This window comes from Clytia hemisphaerica, unplaced genomic scaffold (assembly GCF_902728285.1).
Source record: "Clytia hemisphaerica strain Z4C2 unplaced genomic scaffold, Clytia hemisphaerica genome assembly, whole genome shotgun sequence".
Taxonomy (NCBI): domain Eukaryota; kingdom Metazoa; phylum Cnidaria; class Hydrozoa; order Leptothecata; family Clytiidae; genus Clytia; species Clytia hemisphaerica.
Window position 1 is genome coordinate 342,163 of NW_027104107.1, and position 24,392 is coordinate 366,554.

General features: G+C 36.5%; 2 protein-coding genes and 1 long non-coding RNA gene across 3 annotated transcripts in view; 2 read left to right on the forward strand and 1 right to left on the reverse strand.

Moving 5' to 3' along the window:
- LOC136813268 (protein DD3-3-like) overlaps positions 1 to 24,392 on the forward strand; it is a 61,485-nt gene that overhangs the window by 20,904 nt on the left and 16,189 nt on the right. The gene's annotated exons all lie outside the window — the stretch shown is intronic.
- On the reverse strand, positions 625 to 11,734 carry LOC136813241 (transcriptional regulator ATRX homolog). The gene is made up of 7 exons (XM_067069753.1): positions 11,577 to 11,734; positions 10,701 to 10,844; positions 9,244 to 9,414; positions 3,080 to 3,283; positions 1,887 to 2,164; positions 1,406 to 1,494; positions 625 to 988 (listed from the first exon to the last, which is right to left on the reverse strand). Exons 1-7 carry the CDS (start codon positions 11,689 to 11,691, stop codon positions 625 to 627), a joined length of 1,365 nt encoding a protein of 454 aa, XP_066925854.1. The 5' UTR covers positions 11,692 to 11,734.
- LOC136813266 (uncharacterized) lies at positions 4,470 to 6,200 on the forward strand. The gene is made up of 2 exons (XR_010847456.1): positions 4,470 to 5,825; positions 5,872 to 6,200. It is a non-coding gene; the product is annotated as an uncharacterized lncRNA (long non-coding RNA).

Below are 24,392 nucleotides of genomic sequence, written 5' to 3' on the forward strand. Positions count from 1 at the left end.
GCATTCAATTTACTCTATCATTTTAAAGTTTTCTTTTCAAAAACCAACTTGATGAAAGTAGTATCAAAATAGTTTTAATTTTCTTTGAACATAAAAAAAAATGTCTGATGTAATTCTCCTCCGAAAATACAAGAAATTATATTAAGTGATTTGACAAAAGATGTTTTCCTTTTCCTTGCAAAGTACAAGAAATTACTTCAATTAGTTTTCCTTGGAAAATTCAACATATTTTTTTAGGTAATTTTCCTTGAAAAATACAAGAAACTGTAGATGATTTTCCTTGGGAAATACAAGAAATCGTAACAGGGTATTTTCCTTGGGAAATACAAGAAATATGTCTTAACTATGTTTCCTTGGAAAACATAACTAACTGTTCGTAGAAATTTTCCTTTTACATTACTAAAACATATTTCGCATAAGTAAACAAAATATGTGTAATTTCTAAAGTGAAAGCGAGCGAAGCGAGCGTAATAATCATGTTAAAGAGTCGTCTCGGACGACGCCGGGACGGCTAGTTACTTAGAATGTCTGAAAATATTCTCAGCCGTCAAAAGAAAAATCCCTTATATTTTGCCGCTTTAAATAGCCAGGTTTTTGTCTATGGTTACCTTATTTTAGGGGTTTTTAGATGACCGACCCCCCCCCCCGTGTTATTAGATTAGGCACCTGAAAGTACGTAAGTCTGTAATTTGGTATAATACCTTCAGAGGGATCTTCAGTCTTCACATCGACTTGAGGGGTTGGTAGCAGTTTATCAGTGAGGAGGGATGTATCCTTATCGTTGGCTGTATCCTCGTCAGTAGTAGCCTGATGCCTACGTTCACTGGTCTTCTTCTTGAAGCTGACGATTAGCTTCCCACCACTACTACCAGAGCGGCGCTTTTTGTTGCTGGCTGCCTCCGCTTTCTTTCTGGCAGACGAGGATGAAGTTTCGTTAGATTTCTTTTTAGATGCTTTTGGCGTTTCTTTGACTGGTTCTTCCGCTAACCTGATGAAGATGACAAAGTAAAACTTATTCAAGAACGAGGGAAATGGAGAAAAATTCCTTCACCTGTAGACCCTACCTGTTAATAGCTCGGAAAAATGTCACGCCTTTTTTTTAAATGAGAACCTAACCCTAGGTTCCCCCCACACTTCCCTTCTATGAACCGCCATGAAAATTCAAACCACCTAACCTAAATTGTCGTTTGCCATTCTGTCATTAGAAAGCGAAATGTTAAAATCTAAATGATTTTCGACATTTTGCAGGTATGTTTCATGCCAACCTCGTCCCCGTGTACTCCAAGCTTTATTTACGTTACTTGATAGACGCCTGTGTGTATTATCTAGCGCTAGCAGTAAGCATAAAAAAGCTGATAGTACACAGGAAATGAGTTTGGTTTCATGCTACAATGTATTATCTTACCTTTCAGCCATTGGTTTGATTTTGAGTTTGATGGAGGCTCCTCTTTTGACAGGCGTTGCTGAATCATTCGCATCTTCCACCTTGGTGTTCTGAGATAAAGAACAAGATTTAGGATGTCAGGATTGAGATTGATTGAGTTAAATCCTTTATAACGACCGACGTAAAACTGGGTTGGAAAAATGCAATAGAATAGACCTTTTCATAATTACGTCACGAACATCACTTGCCTCGTATTGAAACAATTACCATGGTGATTATGTCCCTTAAGAAATAAAATGTTTTGTTTATGAATAGAAAGTAGTTTGAATAAAATCCGCCGGGAGTTAATCACCATGGCAATAATTTCAAAACGAGGCAAGTGAAGTTCGTAACGTAATTTACTAAAAGGTCTATTGTTAAAATATTTCCAATTAGATTATTAAAGGGGATTGGGACTGTATCGTTTAAGGCTTGAGAAAAACATATACAGCAGCATGCTCACTCTTTTAGCTGGCGACACAGTGGCTTCATCATTGGCACTGGTACTGGCGGTTCGGCGGCGCCGTGATTTCTTGGACGGAGCACCGCTCTCGTCTTCATTTTGTGAATCTGTCAATGGTTCTTCTTTGATTTGATCAGTAGCCAAAAGTTGAGCCACTTCTTGGTCGAAGACTGATAGAGGAACTGGTTTCTTTTCGCTACTGTCCGAAGCTTTCCGTTTTCGGGATTGCGATTTCTTTTCAGCTGGTTGTAGTTGTGGTGGGTCTGGTGGGTTATCAGCTGTATGATGAAGACATGATCAAAATCCACTCACTTTAAGTGCGCACTTATTTTAGCTACCACGTGGGAACCACCTCCAAGGGAATTTGTCTACTTAAATTGGTATTGTTTCCACATAATAACGAAAAAGAGTGCAATTTTATATTCAAAAAATATACGTTAGTTTTTATAGCTGACTGATTAAAATTTAGCTCACACGAAACTCTGGAGTTGTTAGAGATTTTTGAATTTGTCTTTTTGAATTAAAATTGTTTCCGATATGAAGAAAAGTAACTCTTTCTTGTAATGACTACAGTGAAACCTCTAATTAGCGGACAACATCGGAGAAACAGGTTAGTATCCGCTAATTAAAGTGTCCGCCTTTTAGAAACTTTAGGACTACGAGCTCTAATTTCTGTATTAGTCAATTTCAAGGTATCAAAAAAATAAAATCTTGGACTGTAGTGCTTTTCTAGAGACACTAAAACATAAAGAGACAAGAAAAGGGTTATTGAAACACAAGAATTTAGTTTTTATGAATCAGAAGAGGCTTGAGGTGCCGGTGATTTTTTCAATTTTATAGTCCAGACAAATTCAATGACTGGACAAAGCTTCAAGCATGTAGAATCGTTAAAATAGTTTAAATGAATCGCTCGTATCTTAGAATTTTAAGTACGTTAACCAATTTGATGCTCGGTATGAAAATATAAGGTTTTGGCTACTTTGTGCAATAAAAAAATTTGTCCACTAAATGGAGGGTTGTTGTTTGAAACCTTTTAATAAGGATTTGACTAGAAAACAGCCGGGGGAATAGAATTATCCGCTAATCAGAGGTGTCCGCCTATTGAAGTGTCCGTTAATTGGAGGGTTTACTGTACTTGAAAAAATGTTTTCTGTATTGTTACATAGTTTGTAAAGTGCAAGGCGTTTTCAAACCTTCTGCGTCAGGGTTAGTTTTCTTTGATCTTTCCACAGACTTCTTCACGTAAGATGGTGTAATACTATCTTTGAATTCTTTTGGTTTACGAACACGACCAGACTTTCTTGGGGCTGCTTCTTCCTCTTCGTCGTCAACTCCTTCTGTTGGGTCTGCAGGCAACTCTAAGAAAACCTGTTCTGATGGTTCTGATGAAGCTGCAGCTAGTAAAGAAAAGAGAAATTAAAAAAATAATATATAATTTCGAAAAAAAAACAAAAAAACAGAGCAATAATTATGCCTTCTACTAGCAAGCAGATTGGTGTGAGCTAAAAAATAGAAGCTCATTATTTTCTCTCAAGATGGGACACAAAAAACAGCAAAAACAGTGTTATGTTGTGAAATCCATCTTGTATGTACTATTAGTAATAACATACTTTTCTATAATAGCCAAACCACCAATGATAAATAATTTGTTGACTCAAAGCTTATTTCCACAATAAAACATGCCATAATAAAGAAGTCCTGAGGTTGATGGTGTGTTCATGGTATGCACCATTACAATGTCCTCTACAAACCCAACAGCTGATTGGTTGAAAGTGACGTAAAATCAGTCAATACGTCACTTACAACCAATCAGCTATTGGGTCCATTGTGTAAAGTCAAAAGACATTGCAATGGTGCATATCATGAATACATCTTTAAAATAAACCTTTATAATCATTATATTATAGTGTTATCGGCGCTCCAAAAAATATCTGCAGTATGATTGGTTAAAATGAGTACAATATATTTCGCATTTTACATGTAAAAATATAAATTGAAAATATAACAAGTGATACTTTTATGGATCTACCTGGTTACTCTTAGGTTCCAAATAAACGGGGGGGTTCGAATAAACGGGGGGGGTTGGAAAATTTTCTAGATTTTAATAAACGGGGGGGACCTAATTGCCGGGGGGTTGGAAATTGTACTTCTGAAACCCAAAAATAAGGTAAAAATAGGCTAAAACCAGGCTATTTAGAGCAAAATAAGGGGCCTTCTCTTTCACAGCTGAAAATATTCTTAGAGATTAATAAACGGGGGGGTCCTAATAAGGTCCGGGGGGGTTGGAAAATTTTCGAAAAATTAACAAGCGGGGGGGGCCGTTTATTTGGAACCTAAGAGTATGCATTTAACACATATATAATTGATATCTACGTGAGCATGACCGTTAAACAATCATTCAGAACACAAATAGTGACGATCTATTAAAATTAGTCGATCGTTTCTTATAAAAAAAACGTTTAGAAACTAAAATTTCATGCTCTTGAAATATTCTTTCTCCTCTAACTCTAAACCATAGTAACTTCCCACACCCTAAACTCCCGACTCCCATACCCACAGAAGAAAAGACACAGTGTTTTCTTTATAATTTGGTGGACGGGTCTTTGCAAGCACTGAGGATACTCTGGACAGCGGATAAAATACAAGAAGTTTATTCGTTGAGTACTGTATAATAAATTCTTGGCTCGAGTGTCATTGTTGTAAATTTGAACGTGGTAATATTTCGTAGAAAGTAGTGATTGCGAACCGGCCGGATGCGCCACAAAACCCCTTCGTGAGAGGAAAATACATATTCCTCGTCCCAATGCACGGTCGCGTCCTCGAGGGTTAAGGCACTACTCTTGAGTCTCTCGCAAATACGATCTCTCATTAAATCGTTCATAATTACCGCCTCTCTTTAATTCGTTTGTAATTACGTATATTTCGTCAGTTCTTTCGATGGAAATATATGATAACATCGACCAATGTTAGGATATCGTATCGTATCGTTTCGTCTTTCGAGTTCGGAATGCTCGGATTCTTCTCTTGCAGGTGTTGTCAGTGGTTGTTCGTTATCGAGTTTTTATCGTGTATCTGATTTGTCCGGTTGCTCTTTAGTCGGCTATAGAATCGGAAGTGTTTTTCTGGATACATATCCCGTTTCGTTGCCTCCGGTCATCGTCGATGCATCACATGAAAATAAAATATAAGATTTATGTAAGTAAGGTTAATGTCCAGAGCCCTCGACCCGAGATGTTGTTTTGAAAAAGGGCTACCATTTTTAAACCCATACATGTCTCATCTGAGCATGCGTACTCGGACCCATGTCTCTCGGACGCCCGTCCGCCCATTCACGATCACGCCCTGACGCCCTACTATTTGAGTGCGAGATCGCGGAGAAACTAATTTTCGCTCTATCTTCGACTGCGCGAAAATTCGCTTCTCCTCTAACTCTAAACCATAGTAACTTCCCACACCCTAAACTCCCGACTCCCATACCCACAGAAGAAAAGACACAGTGTTTTCTTTATAATTTGGTGGACGGGTCTTTGCAAGCACTGAGAATACAAAGAGCAAAGGATTGTACGGTTGATATGAAATTGAGTCTAAATTCCCAAAGAACGGGTAATTTTAAGTCTTCTCTTCAAACTGTCCTTTAAGTATTTATTTCGTGATTTTTCCGATTTCCAACGCCCGTGCAAATCAATCTCTTTCAGACATTTGTTCTTCTGTGCCTACAAGCAATCAAAATAAAATCTCACTTGACTTTTCTCTAGCATACTAATCAATGCACCTGTACTACCCAGCCACTACTGGTACAGGAAAAAAAAATTTAGCCCTGTACTACCCAGCCACAGCTGGTACAGGAACAGTAGGTTTAAACCATGTACTACCCAGTCACTCCTGGTACATGAGAAAACAGTTACTACCATCTGTACTACCCAGCCACTACTGGTACAGGTAAAATCCAAATCCATTCTGTACTACCCAGCCACTGCTGGTACAGGGAAAGATAAATGGCAAATTATTAGTCTCAATCCCATCATTAACATAAAATTGGTCACATATGGCAGTAGGAAAAAATCATTCTAGCATCATTTGAAAATGAAATTATTTGGATGTCTTCTTTAGAGGTGAAAAATCTAGATACAAAGCAATCAAATTGAAATTTGTGAATCCTTTAAATAATGAACTACAATTTGATAGAAAATATGGTTGCAAAATTAGATATCCTGACACAAAACTCTCGAAAGTCCCCTCCTTTTTAGTTATCAAGGGCCAATAATATGCTGATCTCCAGAGCGGAACAAACAATACACCTTTGCCTTTGCAACTTTTCAAATGTCGTAATGTGTCACCTATTAAAGATATTGGTGGACAAAGCCAATTGAAGTGGTTACTCCAATCACATGTAAAACTATCTACTCCTAGGGTACCTGGACAATAGAATTTTGAATTAAATGAGTCAACCTTTCTGTTTGTATATGAGGCAAATCGATCAAATGTGAATTTTCCAAATTTTTCTTGGATGTAACTAAATGATTCATAATCGATGCTCCAATCATCATAGTCTATGTATTTGGAAATTTGGTCTGCAATTTGATTGTACTCCCTAGGTATCCACTGTGTTGTAATTTATATGTCAAATTTTAAGCAAAGTTTAAAAATGTCTAAAGCAATGTTTTGAAGATGAGGCTTTCTGCTGCCTATTTGAATTATTCTTGCTACGTCTGTATTGTCTTGTCTGAATGCCACAGGATTTTTTGGTTGGTTAAAAGTGAGTAAAAGCTTTCTAATGAGTATTTGACTGCCAACAGCTCTTGTGTCAGGTGTGAAAAAAAATTATTTTTGAAAATAAAAACACAAGCGTCTTTTGAAAAAAGAAAAAAAAATGTTAATTAGAAGTATTGTCAGTTTCAGTAGGATTACCGACTAATGTCTCTGTTGGTTTAGGTGGGTTTGTGCATGTGGCAAAAAAATGTCCTTTCTTTCCACACCTCCAACATTCTAATTCCTCAATGGGGATTTTTGGTTTTTGTCTTGGTCTACTATCCATATGGTGACTACTGAAATTGGACTGGCTACTATTCGAGTTGTGTGCCGAATTGCTCTCCTTTAGGCTTCTTTTCCGGGCTGCCTCCCTTATGGCTTTTTGAATTCGCTTTTCGTCATCCTCATCCGAGGCGAGATCATCACTTTGGTAGGCATTGGCTGTGTCCCACCCGTCTCTATCAGCGATCATTAAGACTTTCATTCTGGCATAACAAATGTCCTTACCTTTGGTCAATAGGTCTGACACTTCGTCATATTTTTGCTTTCGGAGGGAGTTTTCGGCTTTCTCAAATATGTCCACAACTTGTCCTTGATAGTCGAACTGTTGCTGATTTGCTTTTGAGGTCAGTTTTACTTTCTCAAGCTTTCTGCGCTTCTCTGATTTTTCTTCTGGGATTCTATCGTCCAGCATTCTTTTGGTATTCTCGTTTGCTTTTTCGAGTAGGTTTGCAAGCATGTTTTGAAGATCATTTTTCGTAATTTGTTGATTTCCCTCTTGAGGGGCGTCTCCTTCTGGCATGGTGTTTTGTTTATGAAGTACGTCTCTGCTGATTGTCAACTGTGAGCTGTCCAGAGCCCTCGACCCGAGATGTTGTTTTGAAAAAGGGCTACCATTTTTAAACCCATACATGTCTCATCTGAGCATGCGTACTCGGACCCATGTCTCTCGGACGCCCGTCCGCCCATTCACGATCACGCCCTGACGCCCTACTATTTGAGTGCGAGATCGCGGAGAAACTAATTTTCGCTCTATCTTCGACTGCGCGAAAATTCGCTTCATATTCAAGAGTTCGAGAACAAAAAAACATCTATCTCATCAAAAAATTGAGTTATTTGACTAAGAACATTGATGTATGCTTATTAATAGTGATTCTTATAGATAAACATGCGTTTTTTGAGCCAACAAAATTTTTTTGCAAAAATCTGTTTGAACCATCTTTTACCTATGATGGTACCTTACTTTCCTGCCAAAAATCCAATTTTTCACAAAGCCCAAAAAACACATTTTTTGGCCGTTTTTTGGCCCAAATTTGCCCAAAAATTATTTTCCAGAAATCGGGCTCCGTCACATTCGAGGGTTTATAGTTATGCATCTTTGTGCAAAAAATCGTAAAGAATGAAAGAGCCAATCTCGAGAAAAGCTAATACCTAAGTAATTGATAATGTGCTTACAAAAAAATATTGAATTTGGCCAGTTTTTCTATAAAAACACGCCAAGCAACCAAAATTTCATGTCGAAACACACATATTCTTTAAAAGTAAGCCCTCCTGAGAAAAAAAACATCTATCTCATAAAAAAATTGAGTTATTTGACTAAGAACATTGATGTATGCTTATTAATAGTGATTCTTATAGATAAACATGCGTTTTTTGAGCCACAAAAATTTTTTTGCAAAAATCTGCTTAAGCCAAGTTTTACCCTACTTTCATGCAAAAAATCAGAAAAAATTAACGACCTAATTTTTCACAAAGTCCAAAAAACCCGTTTTTTAGCCGTTTTTTGGCCCAAATTTGCCCAAAAAATTTTTTGTTTTTAAATCGGGATCCGTCACATTCGAGGGTTTATAGTTATGCATCTTTGTGCAAAAAATCAGAAAAATCTAACGAGCCAATCACGAGGAAAGCTAATAACTAACGAACGGACGAACGGACAAAGGTTAATTTATAGGACCTCCACCGGGGTAGGTCCAAAAGATGTTGTTGCATTGTAGCGGGTAGCAGCAATCTAACGTCACTTTGCTACAAAACATTCCAATACAAAAAGTGCATTTTTTGGGTCACCGATAAACCAGTTATCAGACGCAAGCTCGTACAATATGGAAATATTTTACTAAGTTCCGAATTTTTTTACATATTTTTCCTCGCCTAAAGACAAATAAAAGAAAAATATTATGCAAAAAAATCTCGGAACTCGTAAAATATTTTTTGTATTGTACTCGCAACTGTCTGGTAACTATTACTTATCGGCGATCCAAAAAATATCTGCAATCTGATTGGTTAAAAAGAGTACAATATATCTTGTATTTTACATGTAAAAATATAAATTGACAAAAAGATGTTGTTGCATTGTAGCGTTAGAAGCAATTTAACGTCACTTTGCTACAAAAGTGTCCTCCAACACAAAAAGTGCATTTTTTGGGTCACCGACGAACCAGTTATCAAACGCAAGCTCGTACAATACAGAAATATTTTACTTAAGTTCCGAATTTGTTTACATATTTTCCTTGTCTAAAGACTCGAAAAATATTATGCAAAAAAATCTCGGAAATATTTTTTGTATTGTACTCGCAACTGTCTGATAACTATTACGTATTACAGATTTTACCTAGCTCTTGCTCTACTTGCTCTTCTTTGACACTCCACGAGACAGATTTCTTTGAAGATTTCCTCTCGCTTTGTTGAGGTTCTGGAGCTTCTTCAGAAGGCGGTAGTGCTGGTTGATCGTCGTTAACTGGTTCTGTCTTTATATTGTCTGCAGCATCTACTGATTTCCTTCCTGTGAGAAACAACAGTAATATGTACTCTTTATGATAATGGATTCACTTTATGAGCTGTTTCTTGGTAAATCTTCATATATCTACAATCCTACTATAAATAGTTGAGACGTCGCCCCCTCCACTCCATTGGCAATGTTCGGAACTCCAGGACATTACGAATGGGGTACAGGGGACGGAATTAGTAAGAAAGTGGTCAGTCTCCATATATTTATTAAGAGATTGTAGATCCTGAATTCTTCCAAAACTTTTTAAAAATCATCACGAAAGGAAAAAGTCTTTTTATTATACCCTCTGTAGCCTATTTTCTTAAAAATAATACAGCAGATTTGATTAAAACTTGAACCACATTCATGTGAGTAATGACAGTTTCAGCAATTTTAACAAAATGAAGCTTTATTCGAACAATAAAGGTTTCCTTTTTAAATAAGTGTTCCTGTTTCATATTAGACACATGTTTTACATCAGGACAGTGTCTGCCTATTGTTATATTGTACTGGATAAGCAAAAAAAGGTTTTTCTTTTCCTCTTTCTGACCAATCTTGCTCCACACCCGTGTCAATTCAATATCAAAAAGCTTGTAAATCAAAATTGATGAGTAAGCAAACGATCACTCTTATATTTAAAAACAAAACCTTTAATTTTGCGTTTTAAATTCAGGCTTTACTTATAATACATAAGTTGTGAAGTACGAAATGGCCTAATGAACCAAACGTTTTTTTTTTTTAACATAAGCCTCATCAGTATCACGACAGAAATCTTGAAAAAGCTTAAAATAAGCATACACGCTTTTTTTATAAGAACGGTGTAAATCCATTTCATCATGGATAGTCTTACAGCATTCTAAGGTTAGGATCCTAATTCACACTAGATTTAACATTTAGTACATACGTCTCAAGCATAAAATGTCATTTTTGTGAAAGAAGTGAGCCTTACTTTGGGGTAATTGTCAATTTATAATTGAAAATGCTCTAAAAATGGCATTCTTAGCTTGAATTCCATGATGGTGATTCTTAGCACTATTCTTAATTTTTTGGCCATTTTCATCATGGACTTTCTTATAAAGTATATTCTTATAAAAAAAGCGTGTATCTTTAAGCATGATACGATGTGTAATTCATCGCGTGGTACAAGACATCGAGTAGACATACTTCAGCTTCATGACGTATGTTTCAAAGCATAGCGAGGCTCAAAAACATTTAACCCCATGGTTATCAAAGCACAAAAGCACCGCCATATCATTATGTCCACCAAGTTAAAACACAATCAAAAATTATAACAACAGTACCTTTAGATTTTCGGTCTTTCTTTTTTGAAGGTTCCTTAGAAGATGAATCTTGATAATTATCAATCAGTTTGAAATTTCGTTTGGGTATAGGTGTTCTTTTTGAACGTCTTTTATTACTTGCATCATCTTCTTCTGTGGCCCCTGCTAGAAAAATAATTTAAAAAAATATTAATAGAGGTTTTTCTAGGTTTAGTTATTTCCGCCATTATGGAAGCAATAGACCTTATTAAAGTTTTTGATTTCTGAAACAGCGATGCATTGTGGGATAGTTTCGGGGGTATTACAATAGCAGGAATTCCTAAGAGATTTCTATTGTAATACCCTGAAACAATCCCACAATGCATCGCTTTTTTAGAAAAATCAAAAACCCTGATAAGATCTATTGTTTGAATCTGTAGTGGCGACCCCTTTTGCAAATCAAACTTGCTTTAATAATTGGCCATTCCTGAAGAAGGGGTAAATTACAACACATTCATTTTGGGACTGAAACTACCAGGTAGGGACCTATCTAGGAGCGTAGCGACCCATGCAGCATTTAATAGCACCCATAGAGGCTGTTCAATCAGGCAAAGGCTCCAATCGTGGTTAACAATTTCTCCAATTGGCCCTAATAGCAGCAGTTACATAACTTAACAAAACATGAAAAATCTCTAGATAGTGACAAAAACAAAGGTTCTTAGTCTGCAGGACAATAGGTTTTACATATAACAAACTTGAATTTAGCTGAAGATTGAAAAACTTTGTTTTAAACTTTGTTGAGAACGAAGAGCACTGGTCATAAATGATATCTGGAAATGCTTTAAGAATGAAAACACATACAGCTAGCTATACCCTCCATGAGAGTGGAAATTAGCTAAATGTATCTGGAACTCTCACCTGATGTTTCTGGATTTGTATCACCCACACCAGTGATTTCTTCAATATAAGCTTGATAACTTTTTCGAGTTTCACGACGATGACCTTCTTCCCATGCTGAATTATTATCAGACATATTTATTCCATAGATCTTTTCTTTTAATTAATAACAATGAAATAAAAAATATAATCAATTTGAAATTACAGCTCAGCTGGTCAGGTAGAGCACAGCCTGTAGTAGCAGCCAGCAGAAGATTAAAAAATTTATGCACGTAAAAACTAATTTTTTTCTGGGCCAAAATTTTTGTTGAGAGCCCAGTGGGGTGAGATTCTAAAAATTTGAAATTTACTAACAACGTGCAAGATATTCTTTAATACAGATAATACAGTGGAATAGAAAAAATTTTGACAACTTTTTGCAGGTGCAAAGGTACCTCTTATTAAAATGTTATTCAAAATCTAGTAGATATATGGTACTTTTAAATTAGAAGTGATCATTTTGATCAATGGAGTCTAAATCCATTCTTACATTGTCACAGGAAAGTGAGGTTTTGGAACAAGGGGGTTATTGAGGGGCAGTGTGTTCTTTAAGTTCTTTAGTCAATACTGAATAGTTAAGCCATTTTTCATACTTGCCTTTTTAGCTCGTCGACCATCAGACACTGTCCCTCCTGAAATCATGAAAATTATGGTAAAGGTGCCCTTTTTGGACACCGACATAGCCGCTGCCCTGCCTTTAAAATATGGCCTGACAAAGAAATTCAACATGGTGTTCTGTTTCTCAATATCTACCAAGGTTAGGAATCGTCATCCAAATTATGCAGGCTAGAGGCCAAGTTTAACTAAATAAGGGTATAGAAGAGTGAATAAGGTTAAGCAGGCGCAAATATGGCTTACGTTAACTTTTCTCTCCATTCCTGAATCTTGATGAGGCAAATGTAATCATTCATCTTTTTACAAATGCCCATATCACATACATACTTAGTGTCCCTCATCTTATGGCGGCTATCTAAAATATGTTCCGTTTGCGTCGCCCGACCAACTCACCTTCAAAACATAAATCCCGAGTCGGACAAGTCGGAAAAATGTCGGAAAAAGTTTTTGATAGCTAAGCACTTCTTTGAATCATCATTCGCTACGAGTTTTTATTTACTTAACCCACATTGAGTCCCATTTGAGTTTTTTCATGTATATACCCTTATTGAAATTTTCAAGTAGAAATTCGGCGACGCGGTAGGGCCAATACCCCCGAGAGCCGAAAATAAGGTCTGCTTTTAAGGTTCACACATGCGCGCGCACATTTAATTTGGCAAATCAAAGATGGGGGCAAGAGATTTCGTTGATTGCCGACTTGATTCTTCGGGATTTCCTAGATTTAAAAAACCCGACAAAATTTACTACCGACCGACTGGATTTGAAGATGTTTTATGGCGCGAACAGAACATATTTTAGATTGTCGCCTATGTCCCAAATTTTCTTAAAATGTGAAGATTCAGAAAGATTGCTTTCTTTAAAGTCTCTTATGGAATGCTTCCCTTTTCCATCAAATACAGGAGCTAGATACCTTGGATCTGTGGCTAGAATATACAGGGAAAACCGTCGCTCAAAATAGGCTATTATCTAAATTCCACTGAGTACGCTTTAAGTCTTAATGTCACAAAACACTTTTTTTAATGATTTATGTTATCCTTGCCAGTTACAGTTAGGGAAACCATCCAGGATCTTGCCATTCTATCAGCCAGCAAAAACTAAATGACACTCAACGTAGTGGTCTAAAGAAACGACTATTCTTTTTTAGAATCAACCTTACAATCTAGTTTTTATATTTATAAAAACTAGATTGCTGAGGTGTGAAAAGGAATGTTCGGCGTGAATGATCCTTTTGTTTCGATAATAACATCAAAGCGGGAACTAATTTTCTTCTCGTTTCTTTCTTTCCTTTTTCTCTCTCATAACTTCAAGCTTTCCCTCAGACTCTCCCAAGCGTGGTTAGCTCAAGTGGTTAGAGCATCTGTCTCATAAGCATGGGTTTCCGAGTTCGATCCCTGTAGGTGTCAAATTTTTCAATTCTTCAAATTTCTTATTTTAATTCTCTTTCTATTAAAATAAAGGTCAATCGAACAAGTAACTAGCATATATTACCTCCGCTCTCTGTGTAAGGTTTAGATAAGCTATGATAGCATCACTTAATAAGAACTTTTTTAAGTTATTTTTTTCTTCAATCTTTTTTTTACCACAAGCGATTATTCAAGGCTGAGATATAGAAGAACGGGTATAGGCGTTTGCGCCTGCGTTTGGTGACTGACAGTTTCAGTTTCACTACTTTCACTTTCAGCCAGCGAGTGAGAGAGCATGATAATTGATTTCCGGGTCAAAATATTTGACACTTGATCCAATCGTTTGCTTATCTTTCTTATCGTCATTTGAATTTCAGTATTCAGTGCTTATAAAATACGGTTGGTATAAGGGTATCAAACTCCTCACTAAGAAGGAACAGATCATAGATTCAAATTGAACGCGTAATTACTAATAGCAATTAACATTACATAACGCGTCGATATGATGAGCACGAAAACAAAATCAAGAATTGGAAAATTTGACACCCAGAGGGATCGAACTCGGAAACCCATGCTTATGAGACAAACGCTCTAACCATTTGAGCTAACCACGCTTGGGAAAGCTGAGGGAAAGCTTGAAGTTATGAGAAAGAAAAAGGAAAGAAAGAAACGAGAAGAAAATTAGTTCCCGCTTTGATGTTATTATCGAAACAAAAGGATCAGTCACGCCGACATTCCTTTCCACACGTCAGCAATCTAGTTTTTATAAATATAAAAACTAGATTGTAAGGTTGATTCTAAAAAAGAATAGTCGTTTCTTTAGACCACTACGTTACTCGTAAACTTAAGTTTCTTACCACTTTCCATTGAAAACAACCAAAAACATTACTACTTCCCAAAAGCTGAAGACCAAAGCAATTTATTTATCTTGCTTGAGGAGGGAGATTTTGATTTTGTTATTGCCGCTGTGTACAGGAACTCGCCAAATGTTCCTAACTGCTTGCCTTTTAGTATTCTTTGTGAATGTTTGTATTTGCAACAACAAAGATGAGATTTACCTCAATTCCCAAGATAATTAAATTAAAAAAGAAAACTTGAAACAAAATGAAACGAGCAGATCATCCATAGCCAGATCATCAACCAACTAAAATTTGTCATTTTTAATTCCCGAGATGCTGTCGTTTTGCATAAGATTCCCATTTCTGCACTAAGATTCCTTTGCCACTTTTCTAGTGGAAAAAGACCAGGACTTCAGGTAGTTGAAAAATAAACTTCAGAAAGTAAAAGCAGTTTGTGAGTAAACACAAGATTTTCTGTAGAAATAGTAGAAAATGAACGTTATTCCAATCTCATGTCCTCAGTGTTTGAGGTCCAGCAAAATTTCAGGGAAATACCAGGTGTTTCAGAAAAAAAAGTATATAATATACAAGTTTGAACAGGTTTGAAGTTGGTTTGTGAGAAAACTAAAGATGTTAAACAACCTTTGACAGCGCCTTACATTGCATCATTGCGTGGTGGTGTACGGTGGGGCTGAATCTAAATGTCTGGTGGCAATTTTTGGAGATTGGAGAATTAGAGCCTGATGGGATTAACAATCAAATAAAGAGTGTGTAACTTGCCGCCCAAGTGACGTCAAACGCTCCATTGTTTTGCCACTAATTTGGTCTTCTTCGCTCCAGACATTCCCTTGTGTTCCACTACGAATTTTTTCATATACTGTATTTCGATTTAAAAGCCTACTTTACTTGGTGCGAAAGAGAAATCGTGTAATCTTTAATACACCGTTCATTAATTCAAATTAAATGACTTTGAAGGTTTGGTGAAATGGTGGCTGAATTACCGTCCCATGTTTTGTCAGATAATCCCAAGTTAGAGCAATTGACGGTAACGAGTGTGTAACTTGCTGCGCGAGTGACATCAAACGCTCCATCCTTATGCCGCCACTAATTTGGTCTTCCTTGTTCCAGACATTCGCATGTGTTCCACTACGGATTATTTTCATAATTAGATTTAAAGGCCTACTCTGTGCGAAAAAGAAATTGTGTGTTTTTTAATACGCCGTTAATTAACTGAAATCAAATGACTTTAGAGGTTCGGTGAAATGGTGGCCGAATTGCCATCCCCCATGTTTTGTCAGATAGTCCCAAGTTATAGAGCAGTTGAACAGTACCGTAAAGTCGGGTTACTTGCATCAGTGGGGAGAAACTTGCATAGCCATAAAATGACTGACCAATTAAAGCAGTAAAACTTCTAAATAAATGAACTACACAGCTCCGCTCGCAGAGAGCTCTACTCTACCATTTTTGTTTTGATTTAACTTTGTATTTTAATGACCAGCCAGGTCATTCATATTTGAGGGCTACAATAAGTTGGTCTAATATCGACATCCCTCGTCTAATTCCGAAATTCCGACACCCTTTTTTAGAGACAGGAATAATATGAAAGCTTGAATCAGTGATTGAAAAAGAATAATTCCTCTCTGACCTAAGCAAAGAAAATCAGTTTCAACCTTTCTAAGGACCCCCGGTAACGCCCGGATGTCGCCTGGATTCTTTTGGGCGTCATTCGGGCGGCATTTTTCATTGAAGCCTTTTTTGCAATCTCGGTCCTCTAATTCAAGTAAAAGTCATCTAAAATAACTTAAAACATTTATTTACTTTCTTTCTTTTTTCAGTGTTGACTTAGGTGAGAAAATGAGTTTGAGTTAAAAGGAAGGATGTAGGCCATGGCCAGTGCCACCAAAACGTTCCACTTTTTTTTCACGGCCTAACAGTTAGTCACACTAGCGTCCTGCGCCAAAATGTGTATCAAAGATTAATGCTGCGAAAGCGCTATATCGTTCACTTGACTCTCAAGCAAAAAAAATGTGCCGCAAAACTTCTAAGCCATAGATGAAAAAATTTGAGCCAAGCCAACCTTGAAAACTAATTTGAAGATCAACATCCCAAGAAAAAGATCTACGGGGGAGGCGGAACCCACCTAGATCCGCGCACCACCGGAGAGGCTGTTTCCCGGAAATTTTGCCGGTCCTCAAAGTCAAATAATGACCCATTTACATATGCGGAACTATTTTTACTTTAACGTATAAACCAGGCCTTAAAAATTGAAGTGCTGTCTCGGGAATTGAATGACAAATTTTGGTTGGTTGTTTTTGGGCCATTCCAGAAAATTTTTGTTACCCCCGTCGGACGATGTGCATTATTTAATTTTTTCTCTAGCCTCGGAAACAATTTTTCTTTTCCAGTGGTGATCGGAAATTCAGATAAAAATCAATGTACTTTTGCAAAATGCATCGGAAATTCCACTTTCTTTGTCTTTTTTAATTCAATTGCCTTGGAAATTCATACATTTTCTTCTCTCGCCTTGGAAATTTCGAATTTTTGTGAAAACTTTTGCCCTCTGAAATCCTGTGTCGTCCGCCCCCCTGTTACAGACAAATTCTGGAATGGCCCTTTGCTACGACCCACGGCATGGCCCGAACATGTTCCATAGTTCGGAAGGGGGTCACTACCCCCCCTACCCTAGAGCTACCCCCCTACCCTAGGTTCTTCCCCCTTTTAAAATTTGATGCTACCCCCCTCAAAATTTTAAAATCCTACAAAAGAAAATAGAACACACTGCATTGCGAAAAAAATAGAATCATTTTGAATCGAATGTTTCAAACATACTAAACAATTAATAAAGAAGACGTTGCATTGTAAATTAAAAATAAAACTTCTAATTTGGGAAAACACAAAAAAAAACATACCACTGACATCTTACCCTACCCCCCCTTTCTAGATGAACCCCCCCCCCCCCTTTCTAAAAACTTCCCCCTTTCTAGAAAAAATTCTCTTACCCCCCCCCTTTCTGAGATTTTCTGAACATCGCTACCCCCCCCCCTTTATAAAGGGGGGGTATGTATAGGAATAGTAGAATTTAATTTAATTTACCTTTCCTGGTTTATCATCATCAATTGTTAAATATTTTCATTAGACAAATTCAAAGTCCCAAATACCAGTTTGATTCACAAAGTTGTATAACAGTACAAAAAACAATCCAGAAAAATTCTGCTTTGAATAGGAGAAAAGACCACGAGAAAAGGGAACGGGATAAAGAATAAAAAGAAGACCATATTATGTAAGATTCAAATCATTCTTTTTAATAATTTTCCTAACTTAATTGGAAAATAGATGATTAACTTTTATATTTGAACAATATATATTTGAATAAAGATGAAGATTTTTAAATTTGTTTGCTAAAATAAGGAATTTAAAATATAAATATTGGGTCCTGAAAAGTTTTCAAAAATCTGGCCCGAACATGGTCCGAAACTGCGCGGGCCCGCGCGGGCCATTTTTTAAAAGTATTAATCAAGAGGCCCGAACATGTTCGGGCCATGCCGTGGGTCGTCCTTTGCTTTGGCTGCTGCACGTTTTATTTTGTTTCAAACTTTCAAGTTTTAATTAATTGTCTTGCGAACTTGATTCAGTTAACTCTCATCCTTGTTGTGCAAATACATCCTGTAGATGACTGACGTTGTTTTGTCTGAAAGCTAGATTTCCTAGTGTGAGTAACTGCCTAATGATGGCTGTTGTGTGCTAGAAAAATAAAAATTTAACATTAACAACCTTTCACCTCCACGCACGTATCATAAATGTTAGATGTTAGACACTAGGAGAAGTGGACATTCAACATGGTTAAGTCGTTAAGTGAATTCTAACTGCATAACTTTTCTGTGTGTTTTTCGACGGATAGACCTTTTTTTAAAGAGGCAGCCATGTTGAATAATTATGTACTCCAGCATAAAAACAATGATACAGCCATGCATAAATTTTAAAATATGCATGATACAGTAATTATATGCATGGCTGTATCATTGTTTTTATGCTGGAGTACATAATTATTCAACATGGCTGCCTCTTTAAAAAAAGGTCTATTCCAATCCAAGGCAAGATGCAAGAATGATTAGGACCCTGCCGACGCACCGGACTTAAAACGAACACCGGACACGCGAAAGTCCGGTGTAAAATGAGAAATTTTTTTACCACCGGACAATCTCTACACCGGACTAAAGGAAGTCGGATGTCCGGTGTCGGAGAAGGATATTTTTTTCCACCGGACAATCAAAACACTGCATATGACAAGTCCGGTGCGTCCGGTTTTTCGTAATTTTTTGTTTCATAAATGTCCGGCGTCCAAAATTCCCTGTATGCAACACCGGACTGACACCGGACTTATTACGTCCGGTGTAGCGAAAGGATACTTTTTGCCACCGGACAAATACACCGGACAGTCCGGTGCGTCGGCAGGGTCCTGAATGATTCCAAGAGGAAATCACGTGTCACGATCGAAATATCTTTGAAAAAATGTGGCTTTAATTTATTAAATAAAGCTCAAAAACATCGAAAAATTAAAAAAATTGACAATAGATACAATTAATTTACAACGTTAATACAAAGTTAGCATACAATATACAAGTCTCTAGCCTTTTCACCAAGCCATGGCTTGTCACAGCTATTCTACCATTTTAGAATTCGAAAAATGGCGCGAAATGCGCCCTTTTTTAAGGCGGGGACGTTGGTTGGGGCGTAGAAAAAGCATTTGGACTAGAATGTACTCACATCGAAAGTACTTTTTTTCTAGTCTTTTAGAAGAAGATTTATTGTTCCTTGAACAAGGTATTTCGGTTCTAAAACAAACATCTGACAGATGCGAATATTTAGACAGGACCATTTGCATCTGAGAAAAGAAAAGGATTCCAAGACCATACCAAGCACTGCCTTCTTTGTTCTTTAATACCAATCTCATTAAAAGTGGGAACTCATAAATGGGAAAGTAACTATGCCAGTATTACTGTAAAATGTTTTTTTTATGTTTTACTATTATATACGGTAAGTTTTTTTTGCAAGCTCCTAGTCTTAACAGCTTAAAGTGTAAATTCTTTCTTTCCTTTCATTCATTCAGATTCATTAGCTATCAGTTTATTTATTTTTTTTTCGAGACTTGGTATAAAAAGACCTAAAATCTTAGGACAAGACAAGTCTTTGGCTGGTTGGCTGATGCTCACATCGATCATCGAAGCTTTCCTGGGGATTTTCTTTCCTCAAATATAAGCTAGCATCAACAGTCAGGAACAGTCGCCTTATAGACCTTTTTTCAAAGAGCCCACCCTGTTGAATAATTATGTAGTCCAGCAGAAAAACAATGATAAAACCATGCATAATTATTACAATATGCATGATACAGTAATTATGCATGGCTCTATCATTGTTTTTATGGCTGGAGTACATAATTATTCAACAGGACGTCCTCTTTGAAAAAAGGTCTATTTAGGAGACGCCTCCTAATTAGGAGACCCGTCTCCTAATCAGGAGGTTCACGTCTCCTAATCAGGAGACGGGTGTAATTATCTCGTGAACGAGCAAACTGCGCATGATTTGATTGCTCCCAATGGAAAGAGCACAAAAAATTGATTCCATATGGTGATTTTCAGAAAAATCCACCGGTGGAATCAATCACAATTCTAATAATCCATAAGAACCAATCAGAAGTAAGAATCTGTCTTCTGAACAAAAGCGTCTCAAAAAGAAAAATGGCGGACATGAAAAAAATCAAGAGGGGCTGTAGTGCTTTATATTAGGATTGTGATCGATTGCACCGAGAAATTTTGATAATTTTTTTAAAACTTTACTAATTCGAGGCTGCTCTTTCCATTAAAACTAGTTTCAAAATGCGCGGAAAAGCCTAAAGCCCTTAAAATTGAGATCAAAGTTTTATGTCTCCTAATTACCGTGAGTGGTCCTAAATCCGACAGCCCTGCATAAATCCGACCCCCCAAATAACTGCTATGAAAAAAAATATTATGTTTACAAACATTCACTCTCCAAGTTGAACAATAAACTATATTGCAAGAACTCTCAAAACAAAACATCTAACAAGATGACTAAAATGTCAAGATGTCAATTGATGTGATAAAAAAAGTGTGAGTTGTAAAAATAATTACCTCTATTATTCTGAATCCGTGTTGCTCGTATTTAAAACGTTAACAATTTTGTAATAAAAAATTATGTTTTGTATAAGAAGCAATTAATGTTTTGGTTCAATTTGTTCAGTGTATCAAATCTCTCAGTTTAGTTGACACTTTGGTATCTTCATTGGGTCACAGCGAAAGGTTTGTTTTTATTTTAGTTTGTATCTTTGAAAGACCCCATCGGATTTAGGCAGGGTTGTCGGATTTAGGACCACTCACGGTAGGAGACGGGTCTCCTAATCAAGCGATCCCAAGCGACCTACATGTCTCCTAATCAGGAGACGTCTCCTAATCAGGAGGCGTCTCCTAATAAGGCGACTGTTCCTGACTGATCAATATATATCTATATAGTTTTTTTCCAGTCCCTTTTTCACAAAATTTTACTTTCCACAGGGTTCTATTTTTAGAATCCTCCCAATGCAATGAATGTTGACATGTCTCCTCTACCAGTGGATACCCCTTAAAACCACATACCGTGAGATCGGGTAACTTGCATCAGTCTGCCTCAACTGCAATTTCACAGTTTTCAGTATGAGCAATAGGCAAGGGGTCAATGTTTGTAGGTTTTATAAGGTGTAATAGTGTAGGTTTTAAGCTGTAATCTGATGATTTTAACGTCCAGTTTTGAAAATATTTAGGTATATACCAATGATCTATTTGTAGCATTAGTAACTATGGCGCGCGAAGGCGCTATAAAATACTATCATTTTTATAATACTATCTTCTTCAAATATAATACTATCTTCTTCAAATATAATACTATCTTCTTCAAATATAATACTATCTTCTTCAAATATAATACCATCTTCTTCAAATATAATACTATCTTTTCAAATATAATACTATCTTTTCAAATATAATACTATCTTTTCAAATATAATACTATCTTTTCAAATATAATACTATCTTTTCAATTATAATACTATCTTTTCAAATGTAATACTATCTTTTCAAATATAATCTTTTCAAATATAATCTTTTCAAATATAATACTATCTTTTTTTGAAATTTATTACTTTCTTTTCTTTAACTTATTGCTATCTATTCGAGGCTCAGAAAAGTCGAGTTAAAAAAGTAGAGTTACGAAAAAGTCAAGTTGAGAGTGCCGTAGCAACCGGGGGGCAAGGGGGGGGCAATGTCCCCCCAATAATTTTTTCAAAGGTGGTTTTCTGGAAAAACCGAATTTAATAATATTTTTTTCCTCCTACTTTAATGGGATAAATTTTCGCGGGGATTAATTTTCGCGGATTTCGCGGATTTGGGTGTCATCCGCGAAAATAAGTCCCATTGGAAATTTGAAAAAGACCCATCCGCGAAAATTAGTTTCCGCAAAAAATGTGAAATTTTTTTGCAATCCGCGAAATTTCTATTTTTATCGTTTTTTTTTCTACATGAGGACACGCAACCCTCGAAAAATGTCAAATCCTCGATATGCTTGTTAGCAAAAAATCGTTTTCCTCAAAATTTTCTTCACAAATTTACAAACTTGGAAGAGGTATTGGAAAAATGTTTATCTAAAGTGATCGCTTATTGTTAAAAGCTTTTCAATGCAAGAGGGTAATCCAACTGGCTTGAAATTAAATTGACATGAGAAACTGAAACTAACTAATTTTCAATTTAATTTTTCTTATCCCGAATTTCTCTTCCGCTTTTTTTCCCAAATAGGCTGTCAAAATTTAGCTCCGCACCATGGAAGTTCAAATTCAACTTTTGATAGTTGTAATACATCAAATACATATCTCCTCGCCCTATTCCAAAACACCCTCTTATTACTTGAAAAAAAATTCTTAATTTTCCTGGAAAAATTTCATTTCAATGTTTTGACCCTTTTCAAAAATTTTAATTTGTACCCCAATCCGCGAAATTAAATCCCCGCGAAAAATCAGGAAATCCCTCATCCGCGAAAATTAATCCCCGCGAAATCTTAAAATTTCGCGGATGAGCTCAACCGCGAAATTTAATCCCCGCGAAAATTTATCCCATTAAAGTATATCACAACTATTAAGCTATTTTGATGCGTTTTTAGACCATCTAGAGGCTCCAATTTTCAAAATCGCCCTGACAATCAACTGACGTTATGCACGTTTTATTGTTTTGATTAATGATATAAAAAACTGCAAACGTTTTGCAACGTCATCACATTTTTGACACGGCAGTCAGACCTCCTTTTTAACCCGTCAATTTGTCTTTAACTTACATTTTCGAGTTGGGAAATTGTAAGATGGCGTTAAAATGTAGTCTGAATCGCAGACCTCTACAAAACCGCAGGTAGTATTCTAAAAGAAGCACGGATTCGTTAGTGGATGCGAGCAGCCTAGTTAAAATGGTATATTTGTGACGTCACAAAATACATGCAGCTTATAACTCGAACTCGAGTTTTTCAACTCAAACTTATTAACTCGACTTTTACGAGTATTATATATTTGAAAAGATAGTAATATTTATTAGAAAAGATAGTATTATATTAGAAAAGATTTTAAAGTATTACACTAGAAAAATAGTATTATTTTTGAAAAGATAGTATTATAAAAACGATAGTATTTTATAGCACTTTCGCGCGCCATAAGTAACTTTGCAGTGAATCACTGTTCAAAATTTCTATTTTATAAAAAGTTATTCAAGACATTTTGGTCACACTAGCATCCCGCCAAAATGCGTATCAAAGATTAATGCTGTGAAAGCGCTATATCGTTCACTTGACTCTCAAGCAAAAAAAATGTGCCGCAAAACTTCTAAGCCATAGATGAAAAAAATTGAGCCTTAAGCCAACCTTGAAAACTAATTTGAAGATCAACTTCTCAAGAAAAAGATCTATGGGGGAGGTAGAACCCACCTAGATCCGCGCACCGCCGGATAGGCTATTTTCGGAAATTTTGCCTGACCTCAAACAATGACCCATTTAGAGACCATTCAAAAAGTACGTACGCTCGAGAGGAGGGAGGGGGGGTACTCCCAAAAGCGTACGAAAGCGTAATAGGGGAGGGGGAGTCCTGTTTTTTTTGAGAGAAAAACGCAATATTTTCACATCAAAAAATGGTTTTTGCGATCGTTATTTTTCATTTCTCCTTTGGTATTTTTGTTCATCTTATAGATTCTTTTAATTTCTTGAGACTTTGTTATAAATACGATTGGATACCTACATATTCTACTGTTACAAGAGTTTCAAGTTTCGACTTTGGTTAGGGAGGGGTGTACTAAAAAGGGTACGTACGCTGAAGGGGGGTACACATAAAGCGTACAAGGGGGGAGAGGGAGTCAAAAATTTGCCATTTTCGAGCGTACGTACTTTTTGAATGGTCCCTTACATTGTGCAAAATTATTTTTACTTTAGAGTATAAAAAAGCCTTATAAATCAAAGGGCTATCTCAGGAATTGGATGACAAAATTTGGTTAGTTGATATTTGGCTGCTGCACGTTTGGAATCTGTCATTTTTATTTGTCTCATTTTAAGTTTTCAAGTTTTAAATTTCATATATACCAGTTATTTGGGGGGTCAGATTTAGGCAAGGCTGTCGGATTTAGGACCATTCACGGTAGGTAGTCTAGACTCACCAGAAAAAGTTTCAACTCTTACTATTTTTTCTATCAGGATATAGGGGGTACCTTTTTGTTGTTGTAGGTTTTAAGGGGTATCCACTGGTAATTCTGTCAGCCTTCTTTAAAGATGAGAATTTTAAGGAAGTTTGAAATATCTTATTGAAAAAAGGGATAATTGTTGTGATGCTGACCAGACGGTGTCAATCGAACAACTTCAAACAAAAATTGCAA

Excerpts from the sequence above, each read along its gene's own strand:
- LOC136813241 (XM_067069753.1), bottom strand. The coding sequence starts at position 11,691 with ATGTCTGATAATAATTCAGCATGGGAAGAAGGTCATCGTCGTGAAACT. Across the intron at positions 3,284-9,243 it reads GCAAGTAGAGCAAGAGCTAG|CTGCAGCTTCATCAGAACCA; the intron begins GTAAAATCTGTA and ends TTTCTTTACTAG. Across the intron at positions 989-1,405 it reads ATCAAACCAATGGCTGAAAG|GTTAGCGGAAGAACCAGTCA; the intron begins GTAAGATAATAC and ends CATCTTCATCAG.